The sequence below is a fragment of the Pleurodeles waltl genome, chromosome 2_2, assembly GCF_031143425.1.
Source record: "Pleurodeles waltl isolate 20211129_DDA chromosome 2_2, aPleWal1.hap1.20221129, whole genome shotgun sequence".
Classification (NCBI taxonomy): Eukaryota; Metazoa; Chordata; class Amphibia; order Caudata; family Salamandridae; genus Pleurodeles; species Pleurodeles waltl.
In genome coordinates, this window is record NC_090439.1 from 976,102,657 (window position 1) to 976,124,384 (window position 21,728).

The 21,728-nt window shown below is 44.8% G+C and overlaps 1 protein-coding gene across 3 annotated transcripts in view; it reads left to right on the forward strand.

Annotated features, from left to right (window-relative positions):
* The window catches only part of COL14A1 (collagen type XIV alpha 1 chain), a 443,381-nt gene that overhangs the window by 66,423 nt on the left and 355,230 nt on the right, over window positions 1–21,728 (forward strand). For 2 of the 3 annotated variants that reach the window (XM_069220679.1, XM_069220680.1), the window contains exons 3-5: window positions 1,989–2,105; window positions 4,697–4,840; window positions 5,606–5,695. The exons of the other annotated variant lie outside the window; for it this stretch is intronic. In XM_069220679.1, coding sequence (XP_069076780.1) covers window positions 1,989–2,105; window positions 4,697–4,840; window positions 5,606–5,695 — 351 coding nt within the window. The remainder of the gene's footprint in view (window positions 1–1,988; window positions 2,106–4,696; window positions 4,841–5,605; window positions 5,696–21,728) is intronic. 3 annotated transcript variants of the gene reach the window in all.

Sequence of the window (21,728 nt, forward strand, 5' to 3'; positions counted from 1 at the left end):
CACGTTTTCACATGTTGAACTTGTTGTGCGTGATGATTTCTTTTTTTTTAAATTAGTTCTTTTGACGTGTAAATGATGTCTAAGTACAATGTTGCTGCCAGTCAAAGTATACAGAAGGCAAGTGTTTGTAACGTTTGGCAGCAAACATACACAAGTGCATGTGAAAACCATATTGGCACAGAGAATAGGCTCTTTTTTTGTTGTGTACATACCCCCTTTGGTGACTGACATTCATCTTTATTTATCTCGGAATAATTAACTTTTTGATGGTCTGTGGGTGCAGACAGTGGAGGACTTTATTTGAACTGGTGATGGTTCTTGGTTGCATGTGGTGTCTCCGAGGGCTCTGTACTGTGTCATTCTGGACTTCTGCAACTTTGAAACAGATGAATTTCCAAAAGGTTTGAAATAAATTTCAAAACGTCATCGCTTGAAGCTTGGATCTTACAAATCTTCAGGAAAAAGAATCCTCTATGCGCCGTTCCGGATTTCGAGAGTTAATACTTGAGCATTTGATCTGGCAGGATACATAATAAACCAATTTATCCTTGTGATAGGATTTGGGTTCATTTAATCTCATGTTATCGTGTGATAAATATTTGTAAAGCGTCTCTTGCTAAAGAAAATTTAAGCAATGATTAACAATTCGTAGTTTTCCCAGCAAACAGTTCCCATCCCAGAATGCTGCTGTCCTTACTCACTGCTCGGATAGCAACTGCCTAGATTATGTGCCAGGACGCTGAAACATGAATTGAGGCCCCAAACCCCTAACAAATGCTTGTCTGGCTACTGAAGTCCTAATCTGTATCCCTGACTAAATTCATAACTGAAACTAAATCATACTGAAATTGCTAAAGTTTCCTAGGCATCAAAAGTATCTTTATAAAATGTTATACCTCGCACCTACTAATTCACAGAGCATTGTATTGTGCTTGAAAAAACAACTGTTGTGTAGCTTTATTAATCTTCAGTAGAAGGTGAGAAGAGAAAGCCAACTCTAAGTCCCAATTTCCACTGACTCAACAACAATTGGCACTTGTGTAAGGTTAAATGCTAATATGTACATACACCAGGTCCCTTGAACTCATCCAAGCAACCCGTCTCACCACACTCTCCTGTCGCGCACTGCCTTCTTCCTCTGTGCACCATGTAGAATTGTTCAATACTCTCTCGTGTGGGGCGTCTTTGCTTCCCAGTTAGATTTTCAGTATACAAATACCATCCCTGGTGTACACAACCATAAGTACAGCTTAGTTACCAGAACTTCCTTTTAAAGGAATTGTAAGTAACGTAAGGCCTATTTTAGAGTTAGAGTTGGGTTGTATTTAAAATACTATGAGTTGTAGTCAATTTGTGGAGTTAAAGATTTCTACCTGAAATAAGAGGAATTTTTATTAACACCCAACTGTCAATTAGGCCCTTACATAAAACTTACATGAGTATCCCTTTCATGGCAGCAGGGTAGAGTAGTCCCTTAACCTACAGTAACTTCTAACTTACCACAAAGTATGCTTAACTTTTTCCCATGGTTCCCATACACATGAGAACTCACAGCCTAAAACTTCCTGTGAGTGTTTTATCAGTTAAATTCGGTCAGTATCGAACAATGGGAACATTTAGTCTTTTTTGGAAAAAACATATACTACTTATTAATTTAAAACAATATCCTCATGTACTAACACATAAATCATGTTACATTTCTTGGGTTGGCATATAGTATTCCTAACAGCTAACATGGTGTGTCTTGTTCAATGGTTGTGTGTTTCTGTGATTATCTAAAATTGTGTCAGCATGACAGTGAATGCCTTAGGTTTTTATTGTTGTGTCAATAACCAGTGTATCAATGTGTTGTCTTCAATATTTTTAATAACTCATATTTTGCTAACATCATAGCCTTTTGATGATGTATCTGTTTTGTTACCATTTTTTATTTTCTTCATGTTACTGTTATTGAATATGAAATAATGGCAGTGTATTCTCCTTTATAGTGTCAGCACCAACAAGATTGAAATATAATGTTTTATCAGAAGACAGAATCCAGATTTCATGGAAAGCCCTGAAAGGAAAATTTGAGGGCATTAAGCTTCTGGTTACACCGAAAGAAGGTATGAGGGTAATTATTGAAATTTTCATGAAATCTAACTTGTCGCTCTATAAACGTTATTCATTGCTGTCTAAGACTTTAGTAAAATACTCCTTTTATTATTATTCTTATTGTCCTCAATTCAACTTTACTAGAAAATCATTAGCTTTTAGCTATGGAAGGACCATGTTTACCAACTGGAAGACTAGAAGGCTCATCGGTGTTGCTGGGTTTTTTGACCTCAGCATGATGCCAAATCCTCAGTAAAGAACCAAAGGGCGGATCCCGAAAGCCGCTGCCAGCCCGCCAGCCATTATGGAAGGACGAATGGAGCGGTTTGGTCCACTGGCAGGTTTTGCGTTAGAGCGGAGTTTACTGCTCAGCAACACTGAGCAGGCTGGAGCACATCTGCATGGGGTTGTTTGCTACATAAGTGCAGCCAGGCCACCGACTCATCCAGATCTGACTGCCAAATTGATATTACAAAGGTGGCACTCACAGAGTGCAAGAGCCCCTGCTGGTCTAAATCATGGTGGTTGTAAAGGAGTATGGACATGGATGGAGTCTCCCTACATTCAGGAAACCCACACTGCCCCCTCCACCGAGTGGTGATATTTCTGCCCAGCGCTGCAGTAATGGAGTCCCACATGCTATCAATGCAGTGAAATAGGGCAAATAATGTAATGTTTTGGATTTTTTACGCACAAATGAATGGAAAAGGCAATATGACATGGAGAAGTATGGTGACATTAAGAACAAAGGCTGCTTTTATTTTCCTGTATTTGCTGGCACTTCATCTAGACGAGGCTTTTAGTTACAGCACTCTGATAAACCATGGGTTTATTTAAACTTTATGAATAAATCAATATTTTATTCACATTTTCTGAGAATAGCTACTCGAATGCCAGAGAGAACCATCAGGCCATAGAGAAACTATGCATGTCATCAATATAAACGAAATGTCAGTACCTCTGTGCAAGTGCTAAACATTACACAAATCACATAACATACTCACTAGTACACTTTGAAGGCTGCACGGTTTTCTGGCTTATTACTGCTGCGTTTTGTGAATAAGGAAAAAACCTACATCGGCACCTGAGAGGAACAGTACACCTACAGGTTCCGATTCATGAGTTGGTTTGTGAATTGATCCTTTGAACCTTTACTCAGTTTAGTCCTTCAAAGGGATCGAGTTACGACTTTAAATATCTAGGGCAACTGATTGCTATTTGTTCTAAGGAGGCTGAATGACTCAGCGACAGTCCTTGGGTCCGACTGAAGTAATGGTATGCCTTCTGTCGCCACTGGAATCTTCTTATACATAAGGCCTGTCAAGGGCAAAATCCTGCTCCCCAGGATTCACTCACAGAGCTGCATCCATGGTAGCTCTCCAAATTTCAGATTGACAGGAACGCTGCACTGTATTTCCAGAACGTAGGGCCATTCGGGTGTGACACTGCTTTTAAGGAAGCTATTAAAAAATCTTGGAATGCCCGGCACAATACACACCGTTTTACTCCTTTCGTGTGTGAATATTTACAAAATGTCCATCCTTAGAAAGAATTAAAAAATGGGAGTCCGTTTTTTTGGACTAGCGGCTGAGGGGCTGGTCAAGTTGAGAATAAGGAGAACCTACAGCAAAGGAGTAAGGGAATCACAGTGAAAGAAGGTGTCATCCTACTCTTAGGGTCCAATCTCCCATTCTTACCTCGAGTTGGACAATTTAGGGAACAGACCAGGCCCAACAGTAGCATCGGGCAATTTAGGTCCATGCAAACAGGTTCCATACAACCTCTGTCCAAATTGTTTTGGAAGGAACCAGAGAATTTGTGCCTACAATGCTGCACTATATGCCTTTGTGGTAACTTAAGTACATGCACGGAGACACCCTGTGAGAACAGCCACCCTCCCTCAGCAGACTTCACCCAGAGACCTGCTGTCAACCCTGCAGCCGGAGCCCGCCTCTCTCTCTACCTCTCTCTTTACTTTTCTCTCTCTCTCTACCTCTCTCCCTCCACCTCTACCTATCGCTCTCCCTCAACCTCTCCTTCTACCTCTCTCCCTCTACACCGCTACCGATACACCTCTATCTCTCTACACCGCTACCTCTCTACACTGTTGCCTCTCTACACCGCTACCTCTACACCTCTACCTCTCTACACCTCTACCTCTCTACACCTCTACCTCTATACACCTCTACCTCTCTACACCGCTACCTCTATACACCTCTACCTCTATACACCTCTACCTCTCTACACCGCTACCTCTATACACCTCTACCTCTCTACACCTCTACCTCTCTACACCTCTACCTCTCTACACCGCTACCTCTCTACACCTCTTCCTCTCTACACCGCTACTTCTACCTCTACACCTCTCTACACCGCTGTTGTGTATGGACCTACTTTAGTGCTTTAGTTAAAACCAGGGCCACTGGAATTATGTGGCAGAAAGGACCAAATTATGCAGCAGGGTTGACCAATTTATGGGGCAAGAAAACTCCAGTTATGCATTTACAGCGTCAGTAGCTCTAACTCAAACAAACATGAGACCCATTGCATTGCACATACTTGTTAACTTCTGTTGCTTACAATTTCCTCTCTTGCTTTTCAGGTGGGAAAACAAACCAACTTACTCTCAAAGCGAGTGCAACCAGGGCAATTATTGACGGCCTTGACCCCGACCAGATCTATCTTGTGAAAGTTCTGGCATTTAATGACAATGAGGAGAGCAAACAGACCCACGGGCAGTTCCGAAGTATGTGGCAATTGCTTGCTTGTCGGTCTGTGTGGGTTTCTAATGTCGGTTTGCATGTGGCTTCGCAACCTTTTTTTGTCCTCAGTGTCCATTTGTTTGTTTCGGTGGTTTGTGTATCTACCCAACCTTTTGAATTAATGCAATTATATGAAGGCTTGATACTTGGAACAAAATATTCGAATAATATAACTAGCTGTTAATTATAAAGTACGTAAAATAACAACAAAACACAAAAAGGCAAGATGAATTAATAATATTACAGTATAGCTATCTGCATCTTGAGGAGGAATTTCTGGTCATTCTAAAACGCAAAGCCCCTGCTGGGCCCAGTTCCTGGTGTAAAAGTGGCGCTTCTGTGAGAGCAATATTATATTTGACTGGTGGTCTGCATGTAGTTATTGAACATGCACATCTTTCTTTTATGATCCGCAATTAAGCTTCACGAGAGGTCTCCTAAGACTGCTGCAAGGGGATGGTGGGCTCTACAGTAGGACTCATAGTCTAACACAGGTAGTGTAGATAGACTGGACACAGGGCTGCAGCTGAGTGGATGAAGGTGGAACAAGTGCTAAGGGATCACAAGGCAGCTTGTTTGTGTCACTATTTTCCAAATACATAATAAAAACAAATACTAGGGATGTGCTAACAAAGGCTATACACAGTCGCCTATCATTCTCTGGTCACTATACCTTGTGGGTCAGTCTTAATGTATATGTGTTAGCATGCTTTATAATATATCATTGATGAAATAGTTTCTTTTGTTAGTTAGGGATTTGGTAAACAAAAGAAATGAGACGGCTCCAAAGAAATTGAAGGTTGATGAAACAGGACGAGGGAACGAAGGCCAACCACAAGGTCAGATCTTTACTTATTCTGCGTCTACGCTAAACCAACGACCGCTGGCAGTAAGTGCTGCATCTCCTTTGGACAGCCACGTGTTTCTATGAGTGCTGGTTATCAAAAACACATTGCTGGTGTTCAATATTACAATGATGTTTAAGCATATCTTTGTAGGCGCGGTCATTTATGTGATGTGATGGTGGCACATCTGTATGTAATGCTGGCTTCTGCGATTAATGCGGCCTTGAAGTACTTTCAAAAGCAGGGCAATAATTTTGACGTGGTTCTGGAATTTCCCATTGACTTGAGATCTTGGGTCAGTGTGTTTTGTCAGTGAAGATGGGTTTGTTCTGTGTAATGTTTATTGATAGTTCGAATTCTTTCGGTGGGATGATCATAATGTTCTTACCTTCCAAGAGAACTTTGCGCCGCATGTTGTCTGTTTGCTATTTATTCCATTGAATGAAGGGGTGTGGTCGCTCATTGCCTGGCCTCAGTTGCCTATGTTTTTGTCAGCCAAGTTGCGTGTTTATTTGGCATGGTATGTCCTCATTAACATTTTCTGTTGGTTCTGTGATGTGTGATTGGGTAAAAGGCGGGGTGCGCTGATGGAGAGGCAACGCTTAGCCAGCTACATGATTTTGGTGCTGTGCCAAGCACCCGAGGTTTTGGTGTGCTCTAACATGTTCTTCTCACTGTGTGGGGAGTGAGCGTACAAGGAGACTGATGCGCGTAATAGGGGCATTAATGCCATGTTGTGTGCATCATGGTGACGAGAGGGCTGTCTCTTCTAATATCTGGAGTCCAAGGTTTTGTGTCTACCTGCAGGTCAATGAGGCAGTTGTAGGCACTGTGATATTCTGCTATATAATGTATATGTTTTCAGTTTATGTAATATGTACTGTCTAATGTTTTGTACTGGATATTGCAGTATTGTATGCAAACAAGGGAAGACCCAATAACCTTAATGAAGTGTATATTTTAAGTAGCTCATTTGATTATTGCTCCACAATACAATTTGGTGCAGTATATTTGATGCTTAGCATATTTGGTTATTGAATTGCACCACGTCATTACTTTAAAATCTTGTTGTTTAGCATGAAAAACTAGTGTGACTAAAGGAAACTGGGAGATTTAAGGAGACTTCCGTGATCCATGTGTCAAGTGTGATAGTAAACTGTGGACTCGGAGCTTATTCATTTACAGAGATGCCAGCTGCATTTTTATGACGATAACATTTACTGTAGGATCGAAACCAGAGTGAAATATAAGCATATCTAAGAAATAGTTATGTCCCAGGAATCCAGCTGTTACATTACCGAATAGTGATTCCATGTAGAGTCAGCCCAGATACTGCTAAATGGAACACAGGGAACAAAAATCAGATCCAGGAAGAAATCTAATGGGATATGTACATTGCATACTGGGAATTGCCAGATTTCACCCAGATATAAGGTTACAGCACTAATGCAAATAATGCAACTGTGAAGGTAACTCAGCTCAAATATACAAAACACGGATATTCATGCAGGCCCTGCACTGATTCCTGCATGTTATCTCGTAGTTCCAGGCCTTTTTCCAGAGACAAATTCCACCAAGTTTGACTTGGAGGATTTGTCCCCTGAAAATAATACAGTTACACTAGAAACTCCAGTTTCCACCCAGATTTGTATTAGAAGGCCTTTTAGAACGAGGGCCTTAGTCTTGTTTTATTGAGGTACTTTGGAAGAAAACCATGGGGAACTGCCCAAATTATTTCCGAGTTGGAAAATGCCCTCTTCCAGCGCAAAGGTTGTTATATACGGCTCATGGGCAGTAAATTTCTTAATGCTTCTGGAAGTTTTGTTGTTGCTTACAACCTCACACTGCGGCTTTATACTTTAGTGTCATTCTTTCTTGCAGGTGTTTTTCTGACATATGTAGCTTTTTGGACTGTCCAGATCCCATTAACACATGCGCAGCCATTTAGAGATGAGTAAAGGCCCTTGCAGTTAATTGGGTGTTGATGTTAATAGAGCTGTTGACGTTGAAAGCTTTGCTGATACGGAAATGTTCGATCCAATTGAGTGTACAAATGTTCCTGGACTAAAGTGCCAGGTGCTTTAGAGCGAATGGTAACCCGCTGAGGCCGCCAATGGGTCCCTGCTACACGGTTCTGCAGGAGTCTTTCATCTATTTTACAGCGCTGTGTGAACTGTGCTACCTTCAGTCGTAAGAAGTGAAGGGGACACACTGTTCAACAGGTGGCAGTCTCAATCTATAAATAACAGGAGACGGGTTGACTTTCATAGTGACGAACCTGTAATTTTCGGTGGCAAAACTTCTTTGTAGCTTAAAACAAGAGCATTAGAGAGGACTTTCACTTGTAGTGAAACTATTGTAGATTACAATTATCATCCCACAGTTCTTCACAGTTACATGTTTACTTTCTGCGGCGCTCTTCTAAATGTCCTGTATTGCCCTGAAAACGAAGCAGGTTCAGAATTTGTGAACTATGTTGCATTCAGGATCTAAGAATGAATGAGTGTGTGTGTGCGAGTAACACTGTATCTTCATTAGGCACTCAGCCAAACTCTTCTTTGTGAGCAGATGCATGTCACAGAGAAACATGATGTTGTTCTTCACACACACAAGCTTCCCACACTGAAGAGTGCATGCCTCCATGCCACAGCAGACGTGTTGGGTGCCAAAAAGGCCTATTTAGTAAACCTTGAACCACCAATAGAGTATTTGAATACTCTTGCCCCAATCAAGAATTCCTCCAATAGACGCACCGACAGAAAGGCCTTCTGGTTTACCGCCGACCTCCACGAATCTAAGCAAAGCTGCTGAAGACTCAAAAGAAAGTGGGGCCAAGATCAGACTCAGGACAACCACACAGCCTTCAAAAACGCCAACCGCAGACACCACCAACTCATCCGAGCTGCCAAGAGAACCGCCTACAAAGACCGAATCAACAACAACGCACACAGCCACAAGGGGATCTTCAATGTCGTGAAGGAACTCTCCAACCCCAGCTCCAACGATATCCCCCATCCCAAGATCTCTGCAACTCCCTATCCTCCTACTTCCACTGCAAGATTGCAGACATCCACAAAAGCTTCAGCACCCAGACCCTCCCCCCGTACCCCCATGGCAACCACCAACACCACAGATTCACCTCCGACCGACCACCTGCTCTCCTAGACCCCATCAGCGACAACGACACCATCAAAATCATGAACACCATCCACTCTGGCTCTCCATCTGACCCTTGCCCTCACCACATTCTCAACAAAGCAAGCTCCGTCATCGGACCCCAACTACGGGAGATCATCAACAGCTACTTCGAGTCCGCCACCTTCCCGGAGAGCTGGAAACACCCAGAGATCAACACCCTCCTCAGAAAACCCAAGGAGGACCCAAAGGAACTCAAAAACTTCCGGCCTACCTCCCTGTTTCCCTTCCCGCAAAAGTCATTGAGAAGGCTGTCAACAGACAACTAATCCGCTTCCTCGAGGAGAACCGCGCCCTGGACCCTTCCCAATCCGAATTCCACAGCAACCACAGCACCGAAACCGCCCTCACCGCCGCCACCGACGACATCAGAACGATACTGGACAGCAGCAAAACCGCGTCCCTCATCCTCCTGGACCTCTCGCCACATTCAACACCATCTGCCACCACACCCTACGCTCACGCCTCAGGATTGCTGGAATCTGTCACAGAGGCCTGGACTGGGTCACCTCCTTTCCCACCAGCAGAACCAAGAGAGTCCGCCCCCCCACATTCCGCTCGGAGGCCACCAAAATAATCTGCAGCATACCCCAGGGTTCGTCCCTCAGCCTGACCCTCACAACGTCTACAAGGCCCCGCTCGCTAACATTGCCCGATCCCACAACCTCAACATCATCTCATACGCTGACGACACCCAGCTGATCCTCTCCCTCACCAAGGACTCCGCCAAGACCTACCTCCACGAAGGAATGAAGACCATCCCTGAATGGATGAAGAGCAGCTGCCTCAAACTCAATTCTGACAAGACTGAAGTCCTCAACTTCAGCTCCACCCCCTCTGCATGGGATGACTCCTGGTGGCCTGCCACTCTCGGAACCGTTCCGACTCCCATCGACCACGCAGGCAACCTAGGATTCATCTTGGACCCCTCACTATCCATGACCCAGCAAATCAATGCAATCTCCTCGTCCTGCTTCAACACCCTCCGCATGCTCCGAAAGATCTACAAATGGATACCCACCGAAACCAGAAGAACAGTCACCAAGCCCTCGTAAGCAGCAAGTTGGACTACGGCAATGCCCTCTATGCAGGAACCACGGGCAAACTCCAGAAGAGGCTGCAATGCATCCAGAACTCCTCTGCACACCTCATCCTGGACATCCCCCACCCCTGCCACATCACAGACCACCTGAAAAACCTGCACTGGCTCTCACTCAACAAGAGAATCACCTTCAAACTCCTCACCAATGCTCACAAAGCACTGCACAACACCAGACCAGAATACCTCAACAGAAGACTTGCCTTCTACATCCTGACCCGGCATCTCCGCCGACCTCTCCCGCGCAACCGTCCCACACATCTGCGTAACTACAACCACCGGTAGTTCATTCTTGCACCTCGCCGCCAAAACGTGGAACACTCTTCCTACCCACCAGCGCCAGACCAAAGACTTTCTTCCCTACAGGAAACTTCTCAAGACCTGAACTGTTCGAGCAGTAGCAGCACCTCCCCCTGCCTTCTCTCCCCTCCCTTCCTCAGCACCTTGAGACCCTCACGGGTGAGTAGCGCGCTTTACAGATCCCCTGAGTGATTGAATAGAGTCCATACAGCCAGTACTGGTTTAATGTTTTGGAGCAGGAAGAGATATTAGAAGTTTGGCAGCGGAGTTCAAGGTGTGTACTAGATTTGTATGGCACTATTGATTATTTTAGGAGCTAGAAGTAAAAGTGTATTTCTCATGTTAGATGTCTTAGGTGCCTGGGGGCGTGGCTTATTGTCAAACATTGCAGCATCAGCCATCTGCCCTTGGGAGTCCTGCATTGAAGGTCTTAGGTGCACCAGTTATGTTTATTGACAATAATAAATATTTTTTCAAGAAAACAACACGTTAATTTCTTTCAAAAGTCCCATAATGCACTAATGTTAGTTTACAACATAATTTTTACTGTCAAAGTTTTTGCTTACTAGTTGATCTGTGATGTCACCGCATAATGTCTTTGACATGCTTTTTCCTATCTTGTCATGAAAATTCACCATTTCCTAAAAACAGACTCTCAAGAGATGAAACAATATGGGACAAGATACCTAATACAGAGAGAGAAGAAGAGTAGACTCCTGCTGGGGATCAACTTAGTGTTTTTGACCCCAAAGACTCTGGTGTAGCAGAGAGAAAATAATTGTAACCATAAAGAAGAGGTTTTTACTGCTAAAGAGCCTTTGCAAGCTTTCCCTTTCTAGATAAACTTTTGGTGGTGCCAGAAGCAAACATTGTGTCTTCTGGGACTCTGAGGACGCAAGAACTCCACTGGACTCAAAGCAAAAGACCTAGGCTTGCACTGCCAGCCAAAAGCTAAAGACCTTCACCAACATAAGGTATCAATGATCTTACTGACGCCTGAGAAGCCCAATCAAGGGGAATGACAGATACAGACTTTTTTTCTAGTTACACTGTTTTTAACTAACAGTCCCTGTTGGAAAATTATATTGATTAAATTCTAGTTGCTGGGAGCCAGATAATTCCCCTTGCATAGTTTTCCTGCTGTCTCCTTAATGGGAGTGTGCAATGTTGCGTCTCTCTCCGGTTCCCATCTTCTTTCTCCCCACTTATTTCAAGCCTGATTTGATTTTTGCTCCTCTTCTCTTGGATCCACCTTGCTACTCCAATCGGCCCATTTTACTTTCTTTAACAACATTCTGGTGGCAGTTTGGACTCCATCTGCGGCATGTTTCATGACACTTGCATATAGAAGTAGGGTACTGGAGATGTGAGGATGCAGCACGTTACCTCGTCTCTATCTGCACTTTGTTGATTTGTTTTACCATGAAGCTTGGTCTGTTGTTTGTTTCTTGTGTATGTATTTAGACCCCAGATGACATCACGTGCTGTCCAGGTTCTAGAGTGTTGGACTCATGGGCAGTTACCTGTTCACTCTAGACCTGATCGGTGCCTGATGTGGTTGTGGGTCGACAGCACCCTACATATTATTTACGCTGAACAGATGGGAGCCCCTATAAAGCACCTTTGAGGACTGCAGTGGTGGAGGTGGGTGGGGATCCGAGGTTAGGGGGCTGCATCAATGCTCTGTTACGGACATTTGATGCTTTCCGACCCCTCCCTCCTTATCCGCAAGTAGTTTTGTTGATTATGATGTTTTCTTACAAAATCTCATTAAGACTCCAGTTAAACAAATCCTATTTTAATTTGGAATAGTTCTTTTGTGAGTCATAAAACATCTTACCATTCTTTTCGAACCTGACGATTCATGTTTTTCGTGTTGCTTTAAGTACCATAACTTTCAGCGCCTTACAATACAAAACTTTGCTAACATGAAAAGGGAAGGAAAAACTTGGCCTGAAGGACATTGTTCATGCTTGCAAAATATGTCTCATAACTCATCCCCTCCCATCAAATTATTTGAACGAAGGTTATGTGCACAATACCTACAGGGCTAGCAGATGGTGGTTTTCAGCCAGCTAATAGATTATGGCTTTGAAAATGTTATTTATAAATAAATTAGGGTTTCTGCAGCATCAGCAATGTATATCAAGCTAGGAAGCTACTTAAAGGGGAATCTTGTTGGACTATAGGACTGTACTTGCCGCTGTACTTGGCTGCAGAGCACGTGTAAACAGATTCAACAAAATAGATCAGTCAGCAGAGCTCACCGAGACTAGTCACGTTCGTAGATCTTTTCTGAAGTACAAATCATTGTTAACAGACCTCAGGATAAGGAGGAAGGTGTTGTGCCAAATGGACGTCCCGACTGAACATTACTGTCACTGGTATAACCTCTGTAAACTGGGACACGGCAAAGAGATCTCTCTGCTTAGTGTCAGGTAGAACTATAGTCCCCAAACAGTAGATTAAAACCATGGAACTAGACAAAGGAATTTAAGAAGCCCATTGGAAGCCTGGAAACAGATTTAAGTTTCTCAAGTGGAAATAACTTTCTCTGTCTCGAAATTTCCTACCCAGTAGAACATAACATTTCTATATCCAGTCCCATTCCCTCTGAAGGTGCACAGATATGTTATGTTTTATTGCATCAGTTTGAAGACAATACATTGTCATGCACGCAGTGTATGCACATACGGTGTACGGAGTCTGCTGTTGTCTGTAGTTGTGGTTGAGATGCTCAGTTCAGAAATGTCTATGTTCATTTGATAACTTCTTTGACCTCATTTGGCCAATTTGCACGGAGTCTGCCAGTGATTTAGCCCATACACCCAAGGTTCATCCTCCCAAATTTCAGCAGATACGTCAAAGAGAGTAAAAGTTATTTGGGGGATCCTAGAGTTTAATTTCTACTTGTAACTTCCCTACACACTTTTGTCTCCTCTACAGCAGTATCTGCTCAACAGACGCCTGCCACATTTGTCATGAAGATAGAACATTCATTCCTTAGTTTTTGAGAAAGGTGTATTACAAAATGATATTGGCCGAGTTTTGAAGGGTTCTGTTTATTGATATTGTGACTGTTAATTTGCAGAACCAATTTACTAAGTGCAGTTTCAACATTTTGGGTGGCTTGAAAAAATTGAAAATGTTTGTTCTGGCTGACATTACATTACAAAACCATGTTACAGACAACAGATGGGGGCAGGGACACAAAGGAGCCAATGGGAGGGTCACTAGACAACTCTAGTGGTGTGAAGGACAAAGCACAGAGTTAGGAAAGACCATTTTACACACAAAATGTCCATATCTGATAGAGACATCTAGCTGCAGATTTCTTACCTTAGAATTTCATTCAGGCGTCAGGCTGGATTCAGAGATTTTTTTGAGCAGGACCCTTGCGTGCTGTTAGGTGGCGTCGATTGGCTTTGCGTCCATCGTGTGTGCTGGATATGACTTTGCTGGTCCTATAAAGGCGCCACCCTGGTACACTGATGTCAGTACTTGTTTTTCTGTGCCAGTCTAGCATTGATCCGAAGAAGAGCGACCCCTCAGTCGCTTCTTGACTTATCTTTTTTTACTTTTTGTCAAAGGTTTTTTGAGTGTTGACACTCCTGGTGCATTGTGGATGTCTTTGCTTAAGATCAGGTTCAAGCCCTGCAGTTTGTGCCATTGGGCGATGTCCGTAACGGTTCCACACCACGTGTGCCTGCAGTGTCTGCAGAATGACCACGACCCAAAGTCATGCTCTGAGTGCTGGGCCATGAATCCCAAAGTTTTGAGGGAGCAGTAACTACAGCTCCTTGTGGCCTAGCGCTCTGGTCAGCGTTGCTCCCAAACTGCATTGAGAGGAAGGTCCCGGGAACAATCGCGTAGCCCCCATTCACCATCGTCCCATTTCAGGTCCTTGGGACGATCGGGTAAGTCGAGGCATAAGAAGAAGTAAAAAAAGAATAAGCATTCTTTGACTCCACTCCGTCCGTCGGCCGACGAGACGAGGGATAAGTGGCATCGGTGTTCAAGGCCTCCGTCTTCAGAGCCTGGGTCTAGGTCGGCTCCCCACATCCTAGAGTTTCCGGGAGCCAGAGTGACCCCTGCCCAACTTAGAAAGTTTTATGAGGCCATGTGCCTTATCTTTGGGCAGTCTGACTCCGCTGGAGCGCCTTCAGGCCTCGTGGGGTTGGGAGGGGCCCCCACAGGTTCCACACCAGTGGCTTCGGCCTCGCTCTTGGGGATACTCATGGATAAGTTCCTGGATCTGAACCAGTGTCGGTCGTACCGCCTCAATCTTCCCTGATTCCGGTTCCGATATCAACGCTCCTGACACCGCCCATGTCCCCAAGCAACGTCAAACCCATCCTCATTGCTGACTCCAGCAGGGAGCCGGACCTGCGTCCCCCGACTCTGATTCCGACTTTGACTGTCGCCTTGCCCCCGTGCCGGATTCCGTCCCTTATTCTTATGGGTTGGGGTTTGGTGGGGAATGGGAGAGGTCGCTGGACCTTTTAGAATACTAGCTACAAGACTCCTTGAACTAGCGTATGAACCTGGGTGAAGCCAGTGGTCTGAATACTTCCCCTGACACAGGCATGCTACCCGTACCGTAGCTATGGAAGAAGAATTGTCCTATTCAGTGGTGGTGCGAAGAGCAGCCAAGATCCTGGGCCTCGTGCTGCCTTCGGTGGCAGTCAGGACTAACCTCCTGGCAGAGGTGCTTCAGCCTGGGGTTTTATCGTCTGAACCCCTGATGCCCTTCAAATAAGCCCTTACAGATGTCCTCCTGGGTACCTGGTCCAAACCCAACACAAGTGATCCTGTGAACAGGACTATTGCCCGCCGCCATCGACCTGCTCCAACTGACTCAGTTTTCCTGACGCTACATCCCTCCCCTGGAGCTTGGTTATCCAAGCCTCTACTTCCCTGGGTGCATTCCCTTCCACAGCTCTGGATAGGGAATCCAAGAGGCTGGACCAACTTGGGACAAAGTTGTTTTTTTTCTCCAGCCTGGAATTGCGGTCTGTGAACACTACATGCCTTTTGGGCCTTTAATCCCACATGCTGTGGGAGATGTTACTTTCGGTTCATGGTAGGCCACAAGCACTTTCAGGTCACCATGCTCCCCTTTGGACTTACCAGCGCCTTCCTAACTTTCCATCCATCCTGACAAAGTGTGCTTCGCTCATGGGCCTCCATTCTGCCCAAGGTGGTAACGCCCTTCCATGTAGACAGATCTATTACCTTGCCTACTTTTTATGCACCCTCACATCCTTCTAACAAAGAGGAGAGACTCCACCGCCTGGACCCAAAAAGAGTGTTGGTATTCTACCTTAATCGTACCAAGGAGTTCCGGGTGGATGATCATCTCTTTTTTTATGTGGGTGTGAAGAAAGTTTGGCCAGTGCAAAAAAGAACCATCTCTGAAGGGTCATACTATGCATTAAAATATGCTACGCATTGGCTAAAAAGAACTCCCCTGAGGGTTTGCGTGCTCATTCCACCAAAGCTAAAGCTGCAACCACTGCATTAGCACACGGAGTTTGGCTCCAGGACATCTGTCAGGTGGCAACTTGGGCATCCCTGCACACGCTTACCAGACACTACTGCCTGGACAATCAGGTCTGTAGGGACGGGCACTTTGCCCGTTCAGTCCTGCAGGACTTTCTGATGTGATCTTAGTTGACAAACCCAGCTGCGGGAATGTTATTGCTTAGGTATCTATTCTTATGTAAGTAATCTGCAAATAGATGTCTCTATCAGATGGAAAAGTTACTTACCTTTGGTAATGCCTTATCTGGTAGACACAGTATCTAGTTGCAGATTCCTTATCCATCCATCTTCCCCGCTGTGCAAACTGATTTATAGGGACAGGGACGTTCCTTTCAGGGCCCTTGTTTTGACGCGCCAGTGGTCAGTGTTCTTCATGGCTCTGCGCTCCTGGTATGGAAAGATGTGAAAAGAAACTGACATCAGCGTGCTGGGGTGGCACTTATACAGGACGCGCAATGTCAGAACTGGGGTGCACAATGCGGACAATGGACACATAGCCAATGGATGCCATCTAGCAGCACACAGAGGTACTGCTCGAGAAAAATCTCTGGATCCAGACTGACTCTTGGGGGAAATTCTAAGGTAAGGAATTTGCACCTGGATATTGTTTCTACCAGATAAGGCATTACCGAAGGTAAGTAACTTGTCCATTTAGTTAACAGGCAATGTGCACATTTCCCTTTCTGTCATCTGCTCCCTTGGTTTGCAGAGAAGTTTATACTATATAAATCACGTAAATACATATGCCATGCATACTGGGTCTGTTGGGATTCATTTCTCTCCATGTAATAGCCCTAACACTGACCCTAACACAGACAACGTTCGCTGATACCACTGTAGGGCCTCTTTACCTACACATATGTGTGAGTGAGGCGGTTAGTGTATGAGAACTACATCAGGTGACTTGACTTCTCAAATCAAGCCTTCTTGGCAGGGGGATAAGTATGTTTCTCGTCCAGGAAGGAAGGATAATGCATGAGCCCAGGAGGTGATGTGTTTTTGTATGAGTGGGGACAGTATTTCCTGATTGTGCTTACAGCACAATCATTACTGGGTATGACTTGAAAAGTTAAGTGAGCTGGAATCAGTCGAGTTATGAGCTGGAGAGAGACAAGCAGATCTTGTGGATGCTGCCCATTGGGAATCTTTGCAGGGCTAAATATGGTAAACAAGAATTGAAACCCAATATTGTGTCCGGTGATCTTTAGGTCACAATATTCTGACAAAATACCCCTGACAGGAAAGACAGAATCAAAGAAGACCCAAGGGCTAGTCGAGCCTGGCTGGCAGATTTCATTTGCCTTTCAATGTCATGGAGCCCATTTTTAGAAGGCGTAGAAGTTTCAAAGACAAACAAGAGTTGCTGGACCCACATTTCCCTGGTGTGCAGTAAATGGGCCTCACCCAGTCAGTGTTTACTTATGGCTACAAATTCAGTGGGTGAGTGTTTGGGAACCAGCATGAGCATACATTGCAAAGGTGGTTGGTTCCCTGAGATATTGGCCCGCATCTGTGGCTGGTCACAAGCCTTGGGGGAATCATTTACACACTTGCTTACGTAACAAGCTCTGTTTCATTGTGTGCACCTTTGCTGAAAATTATGACTTTTCACAGAAGGTCAAAGTGCCTCTGCCCCAGATGGAGTGGAAGGAGGAATACTCTCCGGCTAGGATGAGTGAGCCACTAGGGCTGCAGGATTGAGGATAAGTGTAAATACGTATATGTTCCTCAATTGTATATCTGTCCCTGGCTTTTCAGTGAGCCATGATTGTTCTCGATCACATTTTGTGCTGTGACAGTCGTTGTAAACAGACCTTTTGGATTAAGTCACACAGCTATGTTGTAAGTGTGCTTTTTGGAGAGAAATAAAATTAATTGTTGTAAACCTGCAAACCAAAATTGAGGTAATTGAATTCATATGAAATATGGCACATCCCTTTAGTACATCATCTCACACATCAGCTCGAGTACAGGTACCACTAATCAGATCCATCCAGGGAGGAAGTCTATCCAGGACGGAGTCATTGTGTATTCTGTGGGAAAAGCAGGCTAAACCAATGTACTCTGTGCACAGGGCCATGCCATGTCATCTGTACTTGTTGGTAGTGGTACATTCTGATCCATGCTCAGTTGGTACTGGGGTTGGGGGGATGTCATCAGAGCATCAAGTTTCAAAGCTTACACCCTATAGGAGTCAGTGCATGCTGCGCCTGTGTATCATAGCTTAAGGACGAGGACCAGGAGGTTGCCACAAGGCCTGGGTCTGACTGAAGGCCACGTCCTGTGCAGAGTGTCTCTGGACACAGTCGAGGGCTGTTCCCTTTAGGCTCCTTGGACAAGAGGCCGGGCACCTTGTGCCGAGCCCCGTACCCAGAGCCTGCGGAGCATGGGCGAAGGTTGTGCCCAGCAGTCTCCTGGAGTAGAGAGTCTGTAAACAGGACTAGATAAGAGGCAAAGCTCTGTGTCCTACCTGCTCCCTGTCTCCTGTGTACACGGGGCAAAATATATAATAACAAAACAAAAATAAATAACTGGAAAACTTTGTTAAAGGTAATTTATTGTTTTCCTTTCAAAAGACAAAGTTGTGTTTTAATGACACTTGCCCTAAAAACGTTAGAGGAAACAATGTTATTGTAACAATCTAAAAGCTTAAAAAACAATTACTAGAAGTTATGGTGAAATGCGCAACCGTTAGTGTCATATATATATATATATATGTTACCATTTACATCCCTGAATACCTCACTAAACTGCAAATGATAGTAGCTCTCTTGCAGAATTGTTTACTATTCTAAATACAGCCTGGTCTCTGTATGTATCTCATAAAAAAGACATTTAGATTTTTATATGCCAAAAGCTGTGCCCAGTGAATTATGAAGGCATGGTCGCTAAAGTGCAGGAAATTTTGAAGGCTAAATATTTTGCTCCTGGCCTAAAGGGCACATTTTCCGTGCAGATCTGCCTCTTTTGCAGGTGGTACTGCGTGCAGGGCAAAGCCTGGGGCAGGCTGTGCGCCCAGTTTGTGCTGGACATAGTGCTTGCTCAGTCTGAGTGGACTCTAGAAGAAAATGTGCCAAGCCAGGGCCCGGTGAAAGGCCAATGCCTGCATTTGAGGTATACATCCAACAGATGAACGCTGTGCTCAGCAGGCTTTTATGGTCAGGCCACTTAGAGCAGGGCCTGGTTGAAAGGAGTCCTATCCACTTCAGTGATATAATCTATAGTTGTAAGTAGTACACAAACTGAAAACAACAGACACAATAAGACGCCTATGATGCAAGCAAATTCAGCTTGATTTTAGGCAGAAATCTAGGTTGTGATTTTTGCAGATTTATGCTCTTGTTCTAATTCCAAACCGAGGTGTATACTGCAGGCAGAACCACAACTTTCATAGTTTTTGTTATGTGTTGTATTGAAACATTTATATAGCGCGTGCTACTCCTGTATTGGGTGCAGAAGCGCTTACCTACATGGGCAGTATGTTATGTTGTGTAGGGCGCATTGTTGAAAAGGTGCTGTCTTTGTTTTTGATCCTGTGTAGTAAGTGTTTCCAGGTGCTGCGTGTAGACCAATAGATCCAGTTATCATATAATGGGCACAGCCCTATAAAGTGTGGTTTATTAAAAGGTGTGGCAGATAGGCACATAGTTTATGGTTTTCAGTGAGCTGGCAGCCTTGATGAGCTTTGCAGGTCTCTTTATGGGATTCCTAAAGATCACAGTCCACTTAGCTATTTGGTTTAAAGTGTATGGCCCTAAGCAGGTAAACATTGGATGGAGGGATGGTGAGGGGATCTGCTGGAATAGACCTTTTACAACTACTCTGTATGTCATTAACATTGTGGGATGTCAGGCAGTGGCCACAGTATGCAGGTAGTTAGGACCTAAATTACTGGACTAGATTACTGTCCTCTATTGGCCAGTGGTATGTAGCAGATCTCTTCTGTTATTCCATTTATGTTCAGTTGATGATTGGTGGTTTATTGCTGTAGACTGGTGCAGTACTGAGGGTTGTATGATAGAACCACACATGCGGCAAACACACATGCCTGAACAACTCGGTCGCAACAACGACCGCGTTGTTTCCTCGCATGCCTTTACCACGCACACCTTCACAAAGATTTTTCTTTCCTAGTAAAGGCATGTGTGGAAATGGCATGCGTGGTTGTCGCATGCCACCCCCACCCTAAAAATAGATTTACCCCGACTCCCCCACCCTTAAAAACTACCCTGATACCCCCACCCACCCTGAGCCCTAAAACCGATCCCCACCACCAAAAATAAAACAACCCAACCCCTAAAAAACAAAATAACCCTGACCTCCTCACCTTCACCCCTAAAAACAGAAGTACCCCGACCCCTAACATTTAAAAACTACCCATATAGCCCATACCCACCCTAAGACCTAAAACCGACCCCACCCCACAAAAAAACAACTACCCAACCCCTAAAAACTAAATAACCCCGACCCTCCACCCCTGCTCCTAAAAACCTAACCCCGCCTGCCCTTAATACAAAATTACCTCAACCCCCCACCCTCGCCGCTAAAAACCTAACCCCCCCACGCGCCCTAAATACAAAATTACCCTAACCCCCACCCCTAAAAACTCACCCCCTGCCCTAAATACAAAATTACCCCGACACCCCCACCACTAATAACCTGCCCTCACCCGCCCTAAATAGAAAATTACCCCAACCCCCACCCCTAAAACCCGACCCTCCCACCTGCCCTGAATACAGAATTACCCCAATCCCGACCCCACCCCTAAAAACCAGCCCCCATCCTAAATACAAAATAACCCTGACCCCGCACCCCAACCCTAATAACACGCCCCCACCTGCCCTAAATACAAAATTACCCCAACCCTCCACCCTGTCCCTAAAAACCCCGACCCCCCACCCGCCCTAAATACAACATTAACCTGACCCCACCCCTAAAAACCTGCCCTAAAAATGTAATTACCCCAACCCCCAAATGCAAAATTACCCTGACCCCCCACCCTGCCCCTAAAAGCCCGACCCCCCCCTAAAAACCTGACCCTCCAAATACAAAATTACCCTGACCTTCCCACCCCAGCCCCCAAAAACAACATGACCCCAACCCCCCACCCCACCCTAAAAACCATAGTACCGACCCCCACCCCTTAAAAAAATAGAATAACCTTACCACTCCAACCCCTTCACCCCGCCCCACCCCTAAAAACTGCCTCCAACCCTGCCCCAGCCCCACTTACCTGACTGCGTCCTCTCCCAATCTTCCATTTTCTCTGCCTTAACCACGCATGTGAATTGTTCAGCACATGCGTGGTTAAGGCAAAGAAAAAGGCCTGCCTTGTTCAGGCAAGCATCGTTCTTCTTACGTGAACTACGCAGGCGTGGTTCCGGACGTGTTGTTCCAGATCTTTCCCAGTACTGCGTGAGTGAAAGAGAATCAGGTACCATAATGGAATTGTAGTGCAGCCTGTATGAACTACAATTGAGGCCTGACAGCCGAGTGTCATGGTATTAGTGTTAATGCAAGCCAGAGGGGTTAGAAATGAATTGACCTTAATATAATAACCCCCCAGCTAGACATTAGTCAGCCCTTCACCACTTATCTAGACATCAAAAGTTGTGTGCTGGTTGGGCTGTTCGAAATACGTGGACTGTACAAAGTAGATTGTACTTGAAGGTGTGATTATTATTCCAGGTTCTCTACCATGGTTGTGGGATAATGAAGTTATCAAAACAACCCTGTCTGAAGCACTCTTCTGAAGTGAATGTGCAGCTGAATGCTTTGAATCTTGCTAGTAGCAAGTTCCAGAGTTTGGCATCTTGCACTGAAAAGGCGGTGCTGCCTATGAATTTCCTATAGTAAGGTGGTGTGATAATCCATAGTGCTAGCCTGGAG